At 34.9% G+C, this 22,559-nt stretch overlaps 1 protein-coding gene across 2 annotated transcripts in view; it reads left to right on the plus strand.

Moving 5' to 3' along the window:
* Positions 1-21,097, plus strand: part of CETN3 (centrin 3) — a 43,137-nt gene extending 22,040 nt beyond the window's left edge. The window contains exons 4-6 of one of the 2 annotated variants that reach the window (XR_013486111.1): positions 936-1,127; positions 20,198-20,289; positions 20,675-21,097. Coding sequence is in view for 1 of the 2 variants with exons in the window: in XM_021008259.2 (XP_020863918.1) it covers positions 936-1,127; positions 20,675-20,718 (236 nt within the window). In the remaining variant the exon portion in view is untranslated. The remainder of the gene's footprint in view (positions 1-935; positions 1,128-20,197; positions 20,290-20,674) is intronic. The other variant, XM_021008259.2, reaches the window with a different exon arrangement.
* Positions 21,098-22,559: the final 1,462 nt, after the last annotated feature.

Raw genomic sequence — 22,559 nt, forward strand, 5'->3', positions numbered from 1 at the left:
TGAGTTACTATCTTGTTAATTAGAATGAGCTACTAATCCAGTTTTACAAATACTTTTAGAATTTATGAACTTAGATGTTTTACATATGCATAAATTAGTAGAGCCTCCTTCCTGAGCAACTTGGGTGTGCTATAGACATATTTTCTATTTTCTCAGCTTCCTGCAAATCTTTGCCATAACTGTATTCCTCATTTTGGATTCAGAGTCACATTTTCTATTAAGTGGGGGAGGAGAGGAAAGTCGTTTCCTATTTCTTAGGAGTATGTGGCTCTTGTAAGCACAGTGACATGAACAGGATGAAGTCATCTGTTGTTGCTTACCTCAAGCTGTATGTATATGTATCTAATCTACTGACACTGGTTGATTCTTTCAATGCAAAGAACTTGTTAAAGTGAAGAAATAGCAGTAGCCTAAATGAAAAAAGATTAGCCAAACTAGTTACTCTAATTAGATAAATGTGACTTTTAATAATGAAAATGTTGAGATATAATAATAGTTTTAGCTAACAAAATAGCTTTCTATTTAACTTTTTTGAATTGTTTTGTGGTCGTTCTACTAAAACTAGAGTGTAAACTCCTTCAGGGCAGGGCAGGAAGCATGTCTTATGTTTTTAAATTCATTGTATTGATTATCAGGGTTGATGAATAATCAGGTCTCAATAAATACTACTCCTTCCCACCTCCCATCCCTTAGAGCAACTATATAGTTTAATTTTGTAATAGGATCTTTTATAAAAAATATACATATATTATAGAACTCTAAAATTAGCTATCTAAATTTTAGTTCTCCAACTATAGATAGGGAATGATCATAGTTGATCTTACTGATTTGTATGGAGAACAAAGAAAACAAATGTAAAATTTGATATATAACTATAGTAGAATATCTTCGTTCTAAAAGTTTTAAAAATTAAAAATTTTTTTTTTAAACTTTAGTGACGGACTGGATTTTGGACAGAGATCCACAGGAAGAAATACTGAAAGCATTTAAGTTATTTGATGATGATGATTCAGGCAAAATAAGCTTGAGAAACTTGCGCCGGGTTGCTCGAGAGTTGGGTGAAAACATGAGTGATGAAGAGCTTCGAGCCATGATAGAAGAATTTGATAAAGATGGTGATGGAGAAAGTAAGTTTGGAGCAAAACCTGTTGTCAGATTTTATCTTAGTAGTATTGCTGATAATTTTATATGTGGCTTTTTGTCCAACTGTCCTTAGTTGTTATTTTTGGTACAAGAGCTGGCTCTTGGCAAAATTATGAATTTAACTAAATTTATCTTTATCCTCCCAAAGCCTTTCCTTTGCATATCTTTTCCTCCTGTAGTATTGCTCCTTTTTCCTGTAGCAATCTAGTGCCTTCTTATTAAGGCTCTCTCTTCTCCAGAGGATCTTATATGTCCTCCTTGAGTGAATTTTAGTTATTATTTTCCCTCTCTGAGAATATTTCAAATTTTATCTCATTGTGAAGTAGGAGACTCTGTAGCTTGTCTATCTGAATTTTAGGCATTGTGCAGTAAGTGAGGCATTGTGGCATAGTGGGGGATCGAGTACTAGTCTTAACAATGTAAGGAAGAAACTGGGAAGCCTTTCTGGGCAAAGAAACCAATCTTTATTAAGAGGAAACCAGGTGGAGTCTACAGTCGTCCCGGTATGGCCTGACCCCAAGATAAAAAATTCAGTTATTTATAGTATTCAGTATGTATGGTGAAAATGGCCTTGCTATTGTGCAAATCAGTGCCCTTTTACTAAAGCAGGCTCTTGTGAAAAACAGGACTCTTTTACATCAGAACCTCAGGGCAAATGACTACATTTTAATAAAAGATTAATATATAGGTATGATTATTATGCTAACACACTTAAGATACACACTTTATAATGATTTATTTACACTTCTAAGGTTAATTAACACAGGAATCACTCAGGAACCACATCATAGTTTGGTTACACACAGGCTTTTATTTGTGTCTATATTCTTCCTATAAATCATACAGTTACTTCTTATTCTATCAGGATAATTACAGCTAATAAATGATTATAAAACCAAATAGTCAAGGCATTGATTATTGATCTTTCCCTTTTCAACAGTCAGACCTGAGTTTGAATCCTGCCTCAGACCCTTACACCTGTTTGACCCTCAGCCAATCAATTAACTTCTCAGTGCCTCATTTTCCTCACCTGTAAAATGGAAATGACTCTCACAAGGTTGGGAGAATAAGCATGATACTGCAATGTAAAATACTTTTCATACCTGAAAGTACTATATAAGTGTGAACTATTAATATGTGAATAATAGGTGGAGGGGATATAGCTTAGTGGGGTCTGAGACTGTCCATAGTTAGCTTAAAAAAATTATGCCATAGAAAGAGAAGTAGTATGGTACAGCAGAAAGAGCACTGGACTTGGAATCAGAAGGTCTGGGTTCTAGGTAGCTTTGTGATCTTGACCAAATCACTTAATCCTGCTGGGCTTCAATTTCCTCATCTATACAATAACAAGATTTTCATGAAGGCCCCTTTCAAGTTTTGAAATTCTATGAATATTCTATGAAAAGCCAAGATTTTAGGAGAAGAATATTTTGACTCTTCATTTGGTATAATTTTATTATTTTTCATTACAAATGGTTTTGATTAGATAAAATTTTTAATCTAGGACAAAGCTAACCATTGAAAACCTATGGAATATACATGTTTGTTCTTATTGTATTTTGTGTACAGTAATTCAGAGCCCCCAGTCTTTTTTTTTTTCTTAAATAACTACTTTTTTATTCTTCTTGTCACTGGGCCAAGAGGTATGATGATAGTGACATCCTCAAACATCTCCAGAGGCAATGCTTCCAACTGGTGGCTGAAAAGATAAATGTGTAACAAACAGTCCTTTACACATTAGGAACACTTGAAGTATAATTTTTGCTTGGTAGCTCCTTTTGCTGTTTGAAGAACCTGATGATTGGGAGACTACCTCTTAGACTTCAAGTTGATCCGAAGCCTTTGCTTAAGAAAAGCAACTTCTTTCATTATATATCATAACTGCATTCTAGGCCTCTCAGTCACTGTCTCCTACTCTTGTTTCACAGTAGGTCGCAGCTATGCTCCTTTGCTTAAAGCTCAGTTTCAGTACTTCCTTGAAGCATTTCTTTTGCCGTCACTGCTTGTGATTATTGTATTTCAGCTCACTGTGGAACAGCTGCTTGGGTATCCTGCTGTCATCCCTTCTTTGCTTAGGTCCAACCCAACTGAGATATTATGAGAAGCATTGCTTTATTGCTTGAAGTTGGTGTATTTTGTCAGTGATCAAGCCTTTGCTGCTTAATGTTCAGTAGGGTTATTTTGTAATCCATCTGTAATGGCCATCATGGAAAAAAAAATCAGAAATTTAGTCTACCACATCATTGCCTTATTCTGAAATCCCTGTGTTTTTTATTTTTTCATATACATGCCTTAAAGGCTTCAAAAGGCTTGGGAGATTAGACATGCCACTGTCTTCTGAAAGTATATCTGTCCTGAGCATATAGGCCTTAGGGCTTTGTTTTTTTCCTCCATGGAAATAAAACGCAATTCTTGTAATTATTAACGGAATTAAAAAACTTAAATTTTAAATAAAAAAGTAGTGACTTAGGGCTCAAGTATAATGATGTTGACTCACTTTAAATTCTAAAACTAGCCATGTTTAGTGGATATAATTTCATAAACTTAATTTAGAACTTTTTTCCTACATAACTATATGTTCCCTGACTTATTTGAGACCATATCATACAAAGATTAGTGGAAGGAACTCTGAGTCTCTTTAACCTGGAGAAGACTCGGTTGAGGTGTGGGGAGTTAAGAGCTGTATTTAATTGTATTTAATCTGTATGTAATGTGTGTGTGTGTAATTGTATTTAATTGGATTAAATACAGATTAAATACAATTACATACACACACATGCACGTGTATACACACATATACATATACGTGTGTGTGTGTGTGTGTGTGTGTGTGTGTGTGTATTGCCTCGTAGATTGATTCTTATGTCTTTACTGTCCTTATAAACTGTAATGGTCTAGGCCTTTCTTCTTGTATGTGGGCCTGAACCCAGATTTAAGTGGATGGCTGTACTTATATGGATGCTTGCTTGTTCTCAAAAATCTTCAGAGAAAGAAATTCCATAATGACTTAGGAATCTGATTCAATGTCAAGTTTTAATATCTAATATAAATTTTTCTTACTGTATGTTTAGTGCATCTTTTTCTGTAGATGGAGATCTAGACATTATCTTTTTTATAACAATGCTTCCTATACATAAAGTTGATAAAGTTAATTTTTAGCAAATGAAATCCTAGGTTTTTTTTGAACTTTTCCTTATACATTCTGTTTTCTAATCCTCAAACCAGTTGTTGTTGGTTTTTCTATATATTCTACCAATTTCCTCTATCCTTAAAAAAAATTTCTTAAAATATAGAACATATTGGGAAATTTAAAAATAGTGGGTTTTTTTTCCTATTTTGTCTTGTAGGGTGTTAAAAACGTAGTGAATGAGGAGTTAAGTGAAGTAAAGCAAAAAAATCTGTTTTTAGTACATAGTAACAAGTTATAATTATAAAATATATGCTATTGACACAAAATCTTTCTCAAACCCCCAGTTACATAAAATAAAAAAGGTCATTCTTTTTTAAATTTTATTTTTAAATATTTTGAATTTAACAACACACGCCAAAAATCATTTCCATATGCAGAATAGTATAGAGGATTATTTGTGAAAACACCAGCCTCTATTATTCAAGCTTGCTGTTAAAATATATAATGAATGCAGTATGTTATTTTCAAACCTGTCTTTGCCTGTATTTCCTTCTGAACTTCCTTCCTTTCTCTTCTATGCATTAAAAAAAAATTCTTCAATGATCATCTTTTCTTCTTTTTGAGGGAGGCAACTCTCTCCCGCCAAATAGAAAAAAAACCACACCTATTGTAATGAATAAGCATAGTCAAGCAAAACAAATCCACACATTTGCCAAGTCCAAAAATATGTTTAATTCTGCATCTTGAGTCCGTCATCCACCTTTCTGTTAGGAGAGTAAGTAGCATGCTTCTGCACCATTCCCATTAAAGAGAATTTAATCTTTTGAAAATTAAAGCAACAGAAAAAAAAAGCTGAAACGAAGTGGTTATCTTGTGGTGTAAAATGATTAACTATTTGTTGGGTACTATTTGTTTGAACTTTACATTGTAGCTTAATAAAATATCTTTATCTGTAAAATGAAAGGGTTGGGCTAGATGAACCTTAAGGTCCTGTCCAACTCTAAAATTCTAAGATTCTGTGACTCAGTTACAGTCCATTGAACTGTTATGGATTTCTTCATTATAAAATAGAGAAAATATTTTTTCTATTTATGGTTGTGAAGATCAAATGAGAATATATGTAAAGCTTTGGGTTACTGAAAAATGGTGTATAAATAAGTTATTATTAAGTTAACAACTGGTGAAATGACTTAATTTATAAAATTTTGTGAAGGAAGAAGAAAAGGAAAACTGGCATATTAGCAGTAGGAAGAAGATTTGAAAATACAAGCAATTTTCACCTAAAAATGGTATAAAATCAAATGTGCAAAGAAACCATGGGTGATTCTGGTAGTATTCAAATTGTAAATCAAAATTGTAAAAAGTATTCATATATTTTTTGAGTTACTTTTCCCTAATATCTCCTTTTTTGAAATAAGTATATTTTCTCATTGAGGGATGAAAATCACTAAATATACCTAGCTATTAATATATAAATATAGTTAAATATAGGTCTTTAAGTTTTTCAGACTTTACACTTATCTTTATATAAACCTCAAAATAACCCTTTGAGGGGTAGCTAGGTGGTGCAATAGATAGAACTCCGGGCTTGGAGTCAGGAGGACCCGAGTTCAAATTTGGCCTCAGATAACGTGACATTTACTAGCTGTGTGACCCTGGGCAAATTACTTAACCCCAATTGCCTCACCAAAAAGAAAAAAAAATAACTCTTTGAAGTAGGTGCTGTTGTTATCCTAATTTAATACATGAGGAAAGTGAGGCAGACAGGTTTAGTAATTAGCCCAAGGTCATGCAGCTCATAAGTGTCTGACATAAGATTCAAGTCTTGAATCAAAAGCTCTAACATGATACTGCCTTGCTGCCTGTGTTCACTTAATACATTAAAATGTTTTAAATGCACTTTAAAAATATATATGAAACACATTATAAAATGTCATTTTATTTTTTTATTTTTATTTTATTTTTAACATTTTGTTTTAGTTTTAAACATTCACTTCCACAAAATTTTGAGTTCCAGATTTTCTCCCCATCCCTCCCTTCCCTCTACCCCATGACAGCCTGCATTCTGATTACCCCTTCCCCAATCTGCCCTCTCTTCTATCACCCCCCTGCCCAACCTTCCTTCTCTTATCCCCTTCCCTTTCTGTTTTCCTGTGGAGTAAGATAGATTTCTATAACCCATAGCCTGTGTATCTTATTTCCCAGTTGCATGTAAAAACAATTAACATTTGTTTTAAAACTTTGAGTTCCAAATTCTCTCCCTTCCTCCCTCCCCACCCACCTTCATTGAGAAGGCAAGCAATTTGATACAGGTTATACATGTGTAGTCATGCAAAGCACTTCCATAATAGTCATGTTGTGAAAGACTAACTATATTTCCTTCCATCCTGTCCTGCCCCCTCATTTATTCTACTCTCTCCTTTGACCCTGTCCCTCCTTGAAAGTGTTTGCCTCTGATTATCCCCTCCCTTCTATTACTCCGCCCCTCCATTCCCTTCCCCCTTACTTTCCTGTAGGGTAAGATAGATTTCCATACTCAATTGAGTATGTGTGTTGTTCCCTCCTTAAGCCAAATCGGATGAGAATAAGATTTACTCATTCCCTCTCACCCTCCCCACTTCCCCTCCACTGTAAAACCCTTTTTTTGTCTGTTTTATGTGAGGTAATTTACCCCATTCTACCTCTCCCTTTCTCCTTCTCCCAGTATAATCTTCTCTCACCCCTTAATTTTGTTCTCCAGTTATCACCCCTTCATCTTCAACCTACCCTGTGCCTTCCCTCTGTCTAACAATCTGTCTATCTACATACATACGATTTTTCCCCTCCAACTACCCTAATACTGACAAAGATCTCATGAGTTACAAATATCATCTTTCTGTGCAGGAATATAAACAATTCAGCCTTAATAAGTTCCTTATGATTTCTTTTTCCTGTTTACCTCTTCATGCTTCTCTTGAGTCTTGTATTTGAAAGTAAAATTTTCCATTCAGCACAAGTCTTTTCATCAAGAATGCTTGAAAGTCCTCTGTTTCACGGAATGTCCATTTTCCCCTCTCATTGATTACACACAGTTTTGCTGGATAGGTGATTCTTGGTTTTACTCTTATCTCCTTTGAGCTCTGGAATATCATGTTCCAAGCCCTCCGGTCCCTTAATGTAGAAGCTGCCAAACATTGTGTTATCCTGACTATGTTTCCACAATATTTGAATTGTTTCTTTCTAGTTGCTTACAATATTTTTCTTTGGCCTGGGAACTCAGGAATTTGGCTACAATATCCCTAGGAGTTTTCCTTTGGGGATCTCTTTTAGTGGTAGATTCTTTCCATTCTTATTTTGCCCTCTGATTCTAAAATAACGGCAGTTTTCCTTGATAATTTCTTGAAAGATGATATCTAGAATTATCTCTTCTAGATATATTTTCCAGGTCAGTTGCTTTTCCAGTGAGATATTTCACATTGTCTTCTATTTCTTCATTCTTTTAGTTTTGTTTTATAATTTTTTGATTTTTCATAGAGTCATTAGCTTCCATTTGCTTCATTCTACTTTTTAAGGGATTATTTTCTTTGGTAAGCTTTTGGACCTGCTTTTCCATTTGTCCAGTTCTGCTTTTTTTAGGGCCTTCTCCTTATTGGATTTTGGGACCTCTTTTGCCATTTGGGTTAGTCTATTTTTCAAGGTGTTATTTTCTTCAGTATTTTTTTGGGTCTTCTTTAGCAAGCTGTCGACTTGTTTTTCATGATCTTCTTGCATCAGTCTCATTTCTCTTCCCAATTTTTCCTCTATTTCTTTTGCTTGCTTTTCAAAATCCTTTTTCAAAATCCTTGTTGAGCTCCTCCGTGGCCTGAGACCAATTCATATTTTTCTTGGAGGCTTTGGATATAGAAGCTTTGACTTTGTTGTCTTCTTGTTATGTATTGATCTCCCTTATCACCAAAGTGAGATTCTATAGTCTGAAAATTTTTCCACTGTTTCCTCATTTTCCCAACCAATTACTTGACTTTTTAACTCTTTCTTAAGGTAAGTCTCTGTTTCTAGTGTGGAGGGTGCACTGTCCCAAGCAGGAGTTTTGTGTAGGTGTTTTCAGAGATACTTCTAGGGACCTGTTAAGTTTTCAGTTGTTTCAAGGTGGTATGATCTAAGGAGAGGTGTTTATTCCTCTCATGGCCTGTGTTGTGGTCATTGAGTGACCACAGGCACTCTTTTCTGCTCTGGAATTTTGAGGAGGATTCTCTCTTTACTGCTGCCACAAGCTCTGCTATGCCAGTGCTGCTCCTCATCCAAGTACTGCGACCCAGATTCAAATATGGGCAAAGCAACAGAATCCTGACTCAGTGCCAACACAGAGATCCCTGTAATCTCCTTCTGGTCAGTTGTTCGATCCCCATACCATCTGGGCTGAGAGCTCAGAAGCAGCCACTGCAGCCACAGCCACTGCTGCAGCCACCGCAGCTGCCCCAGGGCTGTGCTGGGGCCAGGGCTGGAATGTACTCCCCTCTCATCCAGGTCTGATAGAGTTTTCCTACTGACCTTCTGAGTTGTCTTTGGCGTTTGTGGGTTGAGAAGTCTGGAAACCGCTACAGCTGTGAGCAATTCAGTCCTCTGAGTACTACTCCGGGTTTACTGGGGCCTGGTCTGTGCTGGTGCTGCCACACTGGACTGTGCTTCTCTCCCAGCCCGGTGCAACAGATCTTTCCTGTTGACCATCCAGGTTGGATGGAAATTTGTTTCAATCTGTCTTTTTGTGGGTTCTGTTGCTGTAGAATTTGTTTAGAGTCATTTTTTACAGGTATTGAGAGGGGTTTGGGAGAGAGCCCAAGTGCATCCCTGCTTTCACTCCGCCGTCTTGGCTCCTTCCCCCTGAAAATGTCATTTTAGAACTTCCCCTGTCAAATCTGATTTAAAATCCAAATATTGAAGATTTCTCAATTATAGAAGATTGAAAGAAGTTGATTTTTGAGTAAGAAGGGATTTGTGCTTTGCTTTTTATTTGCTGAACAAATTATTCATAAATCTGTTTGATGTATAAAACAATACTTTAATCATGCTCTTCACCAAATTAAAAGTCTGTTGTTCCACCCTATTTAAATTTATACCACTTAGGCTGGCATCTACTAGGTTGTAAGCTCCTTAAGTCAGGGATGATGTCTTATAGATGTTTTTACTTCTCTCCCTAATCCTGGGATTAGGACTGGGATCTCTTAGCTCTGGTCTTGTATTCTTTCTACTATACCATAGTTACTGTGAATAATTTGTGATGTGGTAAGCTATGACTAAAAGACTAAATCTTGTTTTTTAGGGTCCATTAAATACCAAGTATTTTAACAATAGGGAATATACTACTTAATTTAGTTGCCATTTTACTCTCATGGGCTTCCTTTTTTTTTTTTTAATAGAGAGACAGTAGTGTATTGGAAATAATACTGGTCTTAAAGAGGACTTGGGTTCTGTTCCTGGCTCTACCAGTGTTCTAATTTGATTTTGAGCAAGTCACTTTACTAGTCAGACTCAGTTTCTTTATCTGTAAAATGAGGAAGTTGGACGAAGATAATTTCTAAGTCCGTTCCAGCTCTGACATCCTGTGAAGTTGGTTGTTACTGAATTTTTCTTTAAATAGTAGATATTTTGGTTAAACTAGTAAGACTGTTATCACCTTATTCCTAAATTGCTGTCATGTTCTTATTTACAAATAGGTTCACTTATATGTGCCTTTGATTAATAATTTTCATATTACCTTTGCAGTGATCATTAATTTTTAAAGTTTATTGATGTGCCTTTTTTTAGATCACTGTCACTGCCCTTTAACCCTCTCCAAATAGCACCCTTCTGTGTAACAAATAAATTTGGCCAAAGTCAGTAATGCATTGGCCATGTCTGAAAATATGTACTTCATTCCTTACTTCCATTCTGCCTCCTCTTTGCAAGAGTTGGGAGGCTTTCTTAACTCTGATGTTAATGGCTGCTTACTGCATTGATCAGAGTTCTGAAGTCTTTCCAGATTTTGTCATCAAGTAAAATGTGGGTTGTGATTAGTTATTCAGGAAACCTTATAATTATTTTCCCTATTCAATTTTAGATTATAGTAACTTAGTTTTTAACTAAAAGTTTGAGTTGTTTTAACGAAAACACTAGTTTCTGTTGCTGTCAAATAGTAATACCCTGATCCAGTTTTACGAAGTGAAATAAAATCTCATTAATTTTTTTTGTTGTTATTCAGTTGTGTTCAACTCTTTGTGACCCCATGGGGCCATAGCACTCCAGACCCCTGGGCCCTTCTTCTCTCCTCCACTGTCTCACGAAGTCTGTTCCAGCTCATGTTCATTGCTTCCATGACGCTATCTGTCCATCCCATCCTCTTCCATCTCCTTTCCTTTTGCCTTTAATCTTTCTCAACATCAGGGTCTTTTCCATTGAGACCTATCTTGCCATTATGTGGCCAAAATATTTAAGCTTCAGTTGATGAATTTGACTTCCCAGTGAATAGTTTGAATTAATATAACTGTTGACCGATTTGATCTCCTTGCTGTCCAAGGGACTCTCAGAAGTCTTATCCAGCTCCACAATTCTAAAAGCATTTGATTCTGTGGCATTCAGCCTTCCTTATAGTCCAACTCTCATAGTCATACATTGCTACTGGAAAAACCATAGCTTGACTATAGGGACCTTTGTTGTCAGGGTGATGTCTCTGCTTTTTAGCATGCCGTTCAGATTTGTTACAGTTTTCCTTCCAAGAAACAAGCATTCTTTAATTTCATGGCTGCAGTTGCTGTCTGCAGTCATTTTTGAGCCCAAGAATATAAAATCTGACACTGCTTCCATTTCTTTTCCCTCCATTTGCCAGGAAGTGATGGGACCAGTTGCCAAGATCTTAGTTTTTTTTTTTTGGTTTAAGCTTCAAGCCAGCTTTTACATTCTTCATTTTCACTCTCATTAAGAGGTTTCTTAATTCTTTTTTTACTTCTGCCATCAGAACTGTTGTCTGAGGTTGTTGACATTTTTCCCAGCAACCTTAATTCCGACTTTTAATTCATTCAGCTTAGTATTTTGCATGATTTACTCTGCATATAAGTTAAACAAAGTGACAACAGAAAGCCTTGTCATATTTCTTTTCTAGTCTTAAATCAATCAGTTATTCCATGTTTGGTTCTAACTGTTGATTCTTGGTCTGCATATAGGTTCCTTAGGAGACAAGTAAGATGATCTGGTACTCCCATGCGTCTTTGAGGACTCGCCACTTTTTGTTGTGATTTATACAGTCAAAGTCTTTATTGTAGTCAGTGACGCAGAAGTATATATTTTTCTGGAACTTTGCTTTCTGCATAATCCAGTTAATGTTGGCAGTTTGTTTTCTAGTTTCTCTGTGTCTTCAAAAACCAGCCTACTTTTCTGATAATTCTTGGTTCTCATATTGCTGAAGCCCGCCTTGCAGAGTTGCATAACCTTGCTGGCGTGTGAAATGAGCACAATTGTTTGGTAATTTGAACAGTCTTTGGTATTGCCCTTTTTTAGCATTGGGACATAAACTGATCTTTCCAAGACTAGTGGTCACTGTTGTGTTTTCCAAATTTTCCGGCATATTGAGTGTAGCATTTTAACAGCATCATCTTTTAGGATTTTAAATAGCTCAGCTGGGATTGTGTCACCTCCACTAGCCTTATTGTTAGCACTGTGCTTCCTAAGGCCCACTTGCCTTCATTATCCAGGATGTTTGGCTCTAGATCAGTAACCACACCAACATGATTATCAGTGATGTTAAGATCTTTCTTGTATAGTTCTTTTGTATATTCTTGCCACCTCTTCTTAATTTCTTCTGCTTCTGTTAAGTCCATACCAATTTCGTTTTTTATCATGACCATTTTGGCATGAAACATTCCCTTGAATTTTCTTGAAGAGATTTCATCTTTCTCATTCTGTTGTTTTCTTTTATTTCTTTGCATTGCTTATTTAAGAAAACCTTATCTCTCCTTGCTATTCTCTGGAATTCTGTATTCAGTTGGGTATATCTTTCCCTTTCTCCATTACCTTTCACTTTTGTTCTTTCCTCAGATATTTGTAAAGCCTCATCAGATAGCTGTTTGCTTTTTTGCTTTTTTTTTTTTTTTGGCTAGGCAGTGGGGTTAAGTGACTTGCCCAGGGTCACACAGCTAGTAGGTGTTATGTGTCTGAGGCTGGATTTGAACTCAGGGCCTCCTGACTCCAGGCCCAGTGCTCTATCCAGTGCACCACCTAGCTGCCCTTGCTTTTCTTTTTCTTTGGAATGTTTTTTGTTGCTGCTTCCTGTACAATATTGCAAACTGCTTTCTGTAGTTCTTCAGGTACAGTCTCTACCAGATTTAATCCCTTAAGTCTGTTCATCACTTTCACTTCATGTTCATAAGGGACTCTATTTTAGATCATACTTATATGGTCTGATGGTTTTTCCTACTTTTTTTGATTTAAGTCTGGATTTTGTAGTAAGAATCTCGTGATCTGAGCCACACTCAGCTCCAAGTCTTATTTTAGCTGACTGTATAGAGCTTTTTCACCTTTAGCTGTGAAGTATATAATCAGTCTGATTTCTTTATTGACCATCTGGCGATGTTCATGTGTAGAGCTGTCTTTTGGGTTGTTGAAAAAGAGTGTTTGTTGTGGCCAGTGAGTTATCTTGACAGAACTTTCTTAGTCAGTACCCTGCTTCATTTTGTACTCCAAGACAAAATTTGCCTTTTATTCCAATTATCTTTTAATTTCCTACTTCGACATTCCAATCCCCTATGATGAATGTGAGATCATTTTGGGGGTGTTATTTCTAGAAGATGTTGTAGGTCTTCGTAGGACTCATCTTTGGCCTCTTTGGTGTCAGTGGTTGGAGCATAGACTTGTATTACTGTGATGTTGATGATTTGCCTTGGATTCGAACAGATACCCTTCAGTCAGTTTTGAGATTATATGCAAGTACTGCTTTTCTCACTCTTTTATTGACTACAAGGCCCATAGTAATATATGTAATAATTACCTCAATTAAATTCACCCATTCCCATCCTAAGTTCACTGACACTCGAGATGTTGATGTTTAATCTTTTCATCTCCTTTTTGATCACAGCCAGCCTATGTTGGTTCATAGATCTTATATTCCATATTGATCTTCATATCATTGGACTTCCCTTTCATCATCAGGCACATCAACAACTGAGCTTCCTTTTGGCTTTGGCCTAGTTGTTTCATTAGTACTGGAGCTGCTTGTAGTTATCCTCTGTTCTTCCTAAGTAATGTGTTGGACACCTTTTGACCTGAGGGGATGACTCATCTCCTGGTAGCGTTATCTTTCGTCATTTTAGTACTGTTAATTTGTTTTTCTTGGCAAAGGTACTGGAGTGGTTTGCCATTTCCTTTTCTAGTAGATCACTTTTTGTCAGAACTCTTTACTATGGCCTGTCCATCTTGAGTATTGCACAGCATAGCGCAGAGTTTCATTGAGTTAAACGAGCCCCTGCCATGAGAAGGCAGTGATCCAGGAGGAGAAAATCTCATTAATTAGGACCTCACTAATCTAGATAACATGGTAGGTTCAAATATAACTTTGAAGAATTTACTGAACACATTTGATAATTCATAAATTGTAAGTTGGATGATTAAGCTTCCTTAAGAAACCAGACTTTTCTAACACTTTTAGTGGCACACACACACATATATATATATATATATATATATATATATATATATATATATATATATATATATATATGTATATTATATGTTGATTAAAAGTGAATTCTTACCTAGTTATTAAACCCAGTATATTTTTTTTCCAACTGGTAGCAAAGCATGGTTTAGTAGAAAGAGTACTAGTTCATGTCCTAGTACTCCCACTTACTAACTTTGGAATAAATCACTTCTCTTAATTTTTGTTCTCTCATCTATTAAATTGGGTCCTCATTTTAAAATAGCTGTGCATCCTGTTTCATAGGATGGCAGTGAGAATGAGGGATTAAGGAAATGGCTGAAAATTACACGTGTAGGCAGTTTTCATTTTAACAAATCTTAGTTTAAGCATTTAGTATGTGTCCAAGTACAGTGATGGAAAGTAAGTAGATAAGGAAGAATAAAAAATAATTGAACGTAATGACATAGTGTTCGTTAAACCCCAAAACAAATCACTTGGAGAAGAACCTAATATTTGACAGGAATTGCTGGGAAAACTGAAAAACAGTTCAAATGAAATTAGGTTTAGACCAGTGTATTATACTATATGCCACAAGGATATGTGACCTCTGAACAGTAAGCTATATCATTAAAAACAATAACAAGGACAATAATAACGCTAAAAGAGAACCAGAGAACCTTTTTTTTTTTTAACTTCGGCTAGGATATGACTTTTATTTTTATTTTTTGCTCTTCTCTTACTTAATTGTTCATTTAGCATTTGATTACTCCCCCCAATTACATGTAAATTTTTTTTAATATTTGTTTTTAAAATTTTAGGTTCCAAATTCTCTCACCTCCTCCCCATCTTCCTCATTGAGAAGGCAAGCAATTTAATATAGATTATACATGTGTAGTCTTGCAAAACATATTTCCGTATTAGTCATGTTGTAAAAGAAAACAGGCCAAAAAAAAATCCAAGAAAAGTAAAGAAAGTAAAAAAAAATGCTTTGATTTGTATTCCAACTCTATCAGTTCTCTTGCATTACTGTATTGTTGAGAATAGCCCAGTTTCACTTATTTCGCTTTGCATCAGTTCATGTAAGTCTTTCCAGGTTTTTTTGAGAGCATCCTGCTCATTATTTCTTATAGCACGATAGTATTCCATTATAATAACAATTCCATTACAATCTACAACTTGTTCAGCCATTTCCAATTGATGGACATCCCATCAAGTTACAATTCTTTGCCACCAGAAAAGAGCTGCTATACATATTTTTGTACATACAGGTGCTTTTTTTTTTTTTTAATCTCTCTTGGGATGTGGACCTACTAGTGGTATTGGTGGGTCAAAGAGTTTGCATGGTTTTATAGCCCTTTGGGCATAGTTCCAAATTGCTCTACATAATGGTTGAATGAGTTCAGAACTCCACCAATAGTGAATTAGTGTCACAATTTTCCTACATCCCCTCCAACATTTGTCATTTTCTTTTTCTGGCCTATTAGCTAATCTAATAGGTTTGAGGTAGTACCTCATAATTGTTTTAATTTTCATTTCTCCAGTTAGTAGTGATTTAGAGCATTTTTTCATATGGCTATAGATAGCTGTGATTACTTCATTTGAAAACTGATCATTTTGATTTTTGATCATTTATCAGTTGGGGAATGGCTCTTATTTTTATAAGTTTGACTCAGTTTTCTATGTATTTGAGAAATGAGGTGTTTATCAGAGAAACTTTCTTCAAAAATTTTTTCACAGTTATGATTGCTAATTGTATTTCCCTTTATCCTTTCCCTCTACACTGTTTATTCTATTCTCTCTCCTTTCACCCTTTCCCTCCTCAAGAGTGTTTTGCTTCTGACTACTGCCTCCCCCAATCTGCCCTCCCTTCTATCAGCTCCAAATCATCCCCCTCTTTTTTATCCCCCTCCCCTCCTACTTTCCTGTAGGTAAGATAGATTTGTATACCCAACTGAGTGTGTGTTATTCCTTCTTTGAGCCAATTCTGATGAGAGTAAGGTTCAAGTGTTCCCTACCATCTCTCCTATCTTCCCTTCCACTGTGAAAGCCCTTTTCTTGCCTCTTTTATGTGAGATAATTTACCCCATTCTACCTCTCCCTTTCCCTCTATCCCAGTGCATTTCTCTTCCTCACCCCTTAATTTTACGTTTTTAGATATCATCCCATCATATTCAACTCGTATCTGTGCCCTCTGTCTATATATACTCCTTCTTACTGCCCTGATATGATAATGAGAACATTCTTAGGAGTTGCAAGTATCATCTTCCCATGTAGGAATGTGAACAGTAGGATGTGACTTCTTAACCAAATAGGAATAGATGATCATAAAGTACATAACATATAATTTTGATCATAAGAAATTGAAAAACTTTTTCATGAACACAGTTAATAAGATAAAGAAGGTGAGTAAAATTAATAAAGATAAGAAGGAAAACAGTGAATTTGGGGGAAAACCTTGGTATTGGATATCTCTGACAAGAGTCTGAAAACTCATATATATAGGTTACCAACAGAAATATCTAAGAACAAAAACAATTTTCTAATAGGTAAGTGGTTGAAGGATATGAATGAACAGTTGTCTTCTGTAAGCTTTTGAGTTTTAAATTTTCTCCCCCGCCTCCCCAAGATGGCATGCAATCTGATATAGGCTCTACATATACATTCCTATTAAACATATTTTCACATTAGTCATGTTGTAAAGAAGAATTAGAACCAATAGGAGGAACCACAAGAAAGAAGGAAACAAAACAAAACAAAAGGAAATAAAAAAGCAAATAGTATGCTTCAATCTGTATTCAAACTCCATAGTTTTTTCTCTGGATGTGGATAGCATTTTCCATCATCAGACTTTTGGAGATGTCTTAGATCGTTGCATTGCTGAGAAGAGCTAAGTCTATCAAAGTTAGTCACCACACAACATGGCTGTTACTGTGTACAACATTCTCCTGGTTCTACTCACTTCACTCAGCATCAGTCCATACAAGTCTTTCCAGGTTTTTCTGAAGTCCACCTGCTCATCATTCTTATAGCACAGTAGTATTCCAGTACATTCATATACCACAACTTGTTCAGCCATTCCCCAATTGATGGGCATCCCCTCAATTTCTGATTCTTTGCCACCATTTGCAGAGCTGCTATAAATATTTCTGTGGGTCCTTTTCCTATTTTTATGATCTCTTTCAGATATATAGCCCTAGGAGTGCTGGGTCAAAGGGTATGCACATTTTTATAGTCCTTTGGGCATAATTCCAAATTGCTCTCCAAAATGGTTGTTATCAGTTCACAACTCCATCAATAATGCATTGGTTTTCCAGTTTTCCCACATCTTCAACATTTATCATTTTCCTGTTTTGTCATGTTAGCCAATCTGATAGGTGTGATATGGTACCTCAGAGTTGTTTTGCTTGCATTTCTCTAATCAATCTCTAATTAATAGTGATTTTTTCATATGACTATAAATAACTTTAATTTCTTTCTCTGAAAACTGCCTGTTCATATCCTTTGACCATTTATCAATTGGGGAATGGCTTGTATTCTTATAAATTTGACTTAGTTCTCTTTATATTTTAGAAATGAGGCCCTTATCAGAGACACTGGTTGTAAAAATTCTTTCACAGTTTTCTGCTAACTTCCTAATCTTGGTTGCATTGGTTTGTTTGTGCAAAAACTTTTCAGTGTAATGCAATCAAAATTATCCATTTTGCATTTCATAATGTTCTCTATCTCATGAATTCTTCTGTTCTCCATAAATCTGACAGGTAAACTATTCCTTGCTCTCCCAGTTTGCTTATAGTATCAGCCTTTATATCTAACTCTTGTACCCATTTTAAACTTTATTTTGTTATATGGTGTAAGATTTTGGTCTACTCCTAGTTTCTGCCATACTTTTTTTCCAGTTTTCCCAGCAGTTTTTGTCAAATAGTGAGTTCTTATCCCAGAAGCTGGGGTCTTTGGGTTTATCAAACAGTAGATTACTGTAGTCATTGACTACTGTGTCTCACATACCTATTTGCTGATCCACCACTCTGTTTCTTAGCCAGTACCAAGTAGTTTTGATGATTGCTGCTTGATAATACGATTTAAGATCTGGAATGGCTAGGCCTCCTTCCCTAGCATTTCTTTTCATCAATTCCCTTGATATTCTGGACCTTTTGTTGTTCCAAATGAATCTTATTATCATTTTTTCTAGTTCTATAAAGTGATTTTTTTTGTAGTTTGATTGGTATGGCACTGAATAAGTAAATTAACTTAGGTAGAATTGTCATTTTTATTATATTAGCTTGGCCTACTCATGAGCAACTGATATTTTTCCAATCATTTAGGTCTGACCTTATTTACGTGAGAAGTGTTTTGTAATTGTGTTCATATAGTTCCTGGGTTTGCTTCGGTAGGTAGACTCCTAAATATTTTATTATGTCTACAGTAACATTAAAGTGGAATTTCTCTTTCTGTCTCTTGCTGTTGGGCTTTGTTGGTAATATATAGAAGTACTGATGATTTTTGTGGGTTTATTTTATAACCTGCAGCTTTGCTAAAGTTGTTTGTTATTTCAAGTAGTTTTTTTACTTGATTCTCTAACTATATCATCATATCATCTGCAAAGAGTGATAGCTTGTTTACCTATTCTAATACCTTCAATTTCTTTTTCTTCTCTTATTCCTAAAGCTAACATTTCTGGTACCATACTGAACAACAGTGGTGATAATGGACATGTGTGTTTCACCCCTGATCTTACTGGAAATCGTTCTAGCTTATCCCCATTAGATATAATGCTTTCTGAAGGTTTTAGGTAGATGCTACTTATCATTTTAAGGAAGACTCCATTTTGAATGAACAGTTCTCAAAAGAAGAATTGGAAACCAGTAACCATATGAATTAATTCTCCAATTTTCCTTTCAATATTTTCTCAATTATTTCTCAATAAGAGAAATGAAAAAAACGAATTTGAGGTCTTACCTAACAACTCAACAAACTGGAAAAGATAAAAGACTGGGGGAATAGTGTTGGAGGTATTGTGAAAAGATGGTCACAGTAATACACTGTTCATTGATTGTGAATTGGATCAGTTGTTTTAGAAGGCAATCTGGAATTCTGTGAAAAGCATAGATAAAATATTCCTTTCCTTTGATCCGGGAGATCCTGTTGCCTGAGATTCACCTTAAAAGACGGTCAGTGATAAAAAAAAAAAAGGTACCATACATACCAGTATATTGATAGCAGTACTGTACTACTTTTTATAGTAGCAAATAACTAGAAACAGTGTATGCCTGTCGATTGGGCAATGACTTAACAAATTGTGGTACATGAATGTAATGGTATTTTACTGTGCTGTAAAAAAATGATGAATATTATGAGTACAGAAAATCATCAAAAGACTTATGTACTGATGCAAGAGTGAAGTGAGTACAACTAGGAAAATACACACACAATGATGTACAACCATGTAAATGGAAAGAACAGCCACCAACAAAACTATCAAAACTGAATGCAGTGAAATTATAATGACCAAACAATCCTAAAGAAGAGATATGAGAAAGTACCTCCTCCTCTCCCACCTTTGTTGTTGCAGAGGTTGGGGGCTATGGGTGTGGAACACTGCATATACTGAATGGTCACATTGGTTGGTTTTGGGTTTTTTTTCCCTTTGTTATAGAGGATGCCTAGGGGGATACATTGGTAAATGTAGATGATATAAAAAACAAAAGATACCAATACAATTTTATTTTCAAAAGTTACAAGTAGGTAAATTTCATTTCAGCAAACTTATTAAGCACCTACTGTGTGCAAAGGTACTGTATGCCAGGAATTAGAAATACAAAGGTGAAAAATTACCTTATCCCTGACTTCAAGGAGTTTTACAATGTAATAGTTTTATAATCTAATTTCTCTCTGTATAAGGAAAAAATTCCTAGCAATTCTAGATGCCAAAAATGGGATGAACTGAATTATGAGTTAGAGAGTTCCCTGTCACCATTGGAGGTATTGAAGTAGAAGCTAGATGGTCACTTGTCAGGGACTCAGGGATATTGTAAAGAGAAAAGGAAGGGAGCAAACATTTATTAAGTACTTACTCTGTGCCAGGCACTGTGCAGTATTATCTCAACACTGAGAAGTAGGTGCTATTGTTATCCCCATTTTACAGATGAGGAAACTAAGGCTAAAAGAGGTTTAAGTGATGTGCCAAGGGTCATTCAAGCCAGATTGGAACTCAGGTCTTTCTGATTCTGGACTCAATTCTTTATTTACCGCACTATGTAACTACCTAAAGCAAATTCATGTTTTAGATGACTGCTAAGATTGGGTCCGACTCTGATCAGTGATTCTCTGAGATTATATATATGAAAGTGCCTTGTAAATTGCAAAGCCTTGTATAGAGGTAAGTTATTGAACATTTGTTTAATTCTTGTGTGTATTTTATTGCTTTAATTTAATTTATTTTCTTAATAGCTTGTCATTCAGCCTTTTTACAAATTGTCCCCAGTTAAATTGAATAAATGTAATACTTGCTATCATACAGGGCATATCTAGTGAGGTTTTGTTGTGTATCTATTCTACTCAAAATTTTTGTTTGAGTTTTACACTCAGATTTTTTTTTGTAATAGGCATGTTTGACTTGCTAACTGAGTAATAAAAAGGCTATGTCTCTTTATTTTTAATTTACATATTACATAGCTTTTTTATTTACCTGTGTGATATTATTCTTAGCCTGTTAAAAAATCATAAGTTAATCATTTTTCTGACTGTTGTGTTGTCTTTCACAGTAAATCAAGAGGAGTTCATTGCTATTATGACAGGAGACATTTAAAGAATTGCAAGAAAGGAGTGAACTTAAAAACAGGCTCAATGGCTGTACATGTTGGAGTTATCACCTTGCAGTCTGTTTCACACCTGGAGCCATGCAAAAAAACCAACGCCAAGTTAGTTTTTCCAAAAGGACCAAAATAAATACTTTATTGTAATGAAATTTCATTATTTTGTATGTCCTTAAGTTTCTTAGATGACAAAAATGTTAAGTTATTAAAATGTTTGAGTACCAGTCCATTTGTATTATAACTTTATATACAGTTTTAAAATTAAATCATGTTATGGGAATTCTTTTGAAGTTGTTTATTTTAGTTGTGACTTTAGTTTTAATGTAAAAAGTTTTTGACTTTCATTTTAATAAAAGATTTATTTTATTAGTATTTATAACTTGTTTTGATTTGTGTTTAAGACTCAAGTATAGTTTTTAAAAAATTATGTTTGAACTTATGTTTTTATCCATGTATCCTTCATCAGAATGATTAAATTTTAAATCCTTTGTTGATGATTGGCTATTAGCTTCTAGTACATTGTGGGCATACTATTAAATGTTTGTTGCTAACAGATTATCTTTAAACTAAAACATCTCATATCCATATGAATCTACAATTTAAAATGTGTGGTAGAGTTTTATTTTTATATCCAGTTGATGTAATTTCTTTCTCAATCTCACCTTTTTGCTTGGAAATCAATCCCTGAACAACTCACAGTTGTGTTACCTCTAGCAAGGAAAAGGACTTTACCCTGTGTACTCTTGTTCTAGTCCAGCTTATTTTCCCATCTTTGTTCTCTTTAGTGCCATTACTACTTTTATAAGCACATCAAGGACTGATGTTAGAATCTAAGCACAGTGGTTTCATTGTTGTTACTGCGGAAAACTTTGTTATTTAAAAAAACAAACCACCTTTTATAGAACTTCCCCATATTTCATCTTTTTGTTGTCTTTACAGTTTCATCCTTAAATGCCCTTAGGATGACTTTGCTTAGTTGGTTCTTAAACCAAACTTTCTGGTTTTTCCCTCCTTTGCTTTCACTATTTCATGAGGTGATACTACTTAAAATTTTTCACTATCTTTCTCCATTAGACTTTACAAACAAGCTTTTATTCTAAACTTATATTGTTCTTGGATGTCATATTTCTCTACTTGGAAAGTGAATTAAGTGTTTGCTGACTAAGGGAGAACTCAGGTCACCTTTTCTGTGGCTGCTGATTTACATTGGTTAAGGTTCTGTATGGAATTATTTTAATCACTGTTAATGTCCTTTTTCTCATTCACTTTCCATTTTTAGTGTCAATAACTTGATTAAATAGATTAGCTTGGAATTAGTTTATTTACATGTCATATTTTTTATTTCATTTTTATCATAGCATTTGTGATAATTTTGAAGTGCACTTTAACTAGTCAGTGGTTACTTTTATATCAATATTGATTTGTTTCTCTGTTAAAAATAATTTCATTTTGTTGTTTTTTTTTTATGTTCTTCATGTACAATGTCTTTTGAGTCGTCAACAAAAGATGGTATTCACAACAAGAGGTTTTAACCTATGTAGTCTACAAGTCTTTGGACTATCTTATTCCTTGTTCCTGAGCCATATTTCCAGTATAATTCATCCTCATTAATTTCTAACATTGCATTTAAGGCACAGAGTAGTACACATATCTATATCTATAGGTACAGTTAGAATATATGTATGTATATGTATACATGTAATTTAGAGTCTCTTACTGAATTCTAAAGAGATTTCTCTATCAATTCATAAGCTTGCAATTAACATTAAAAAACCTTATATGCACTATCTTATTCCAGTTTGGCTCTTTTTTAAAAAAAATTAATTTTTAGTTT

This window comes from Phascolarctos cinereus, unplaced genomic scaffold (assembly GCF_003287225.1).
Source record: "Phascolarctos cinereus isolate Bilbo 61053 unplaced genomic scaffold, phaCin_HiC Scaffold_4;HRSCAF=312, whole genome shotgun sequence".
Taxonomy (NCBI): Eukaryota; Metazoa; Chordata; class Mammalia; order Diprotodontia; family Phascolarctidae; genus Phascolarctos; species Phascolarctos cinereus.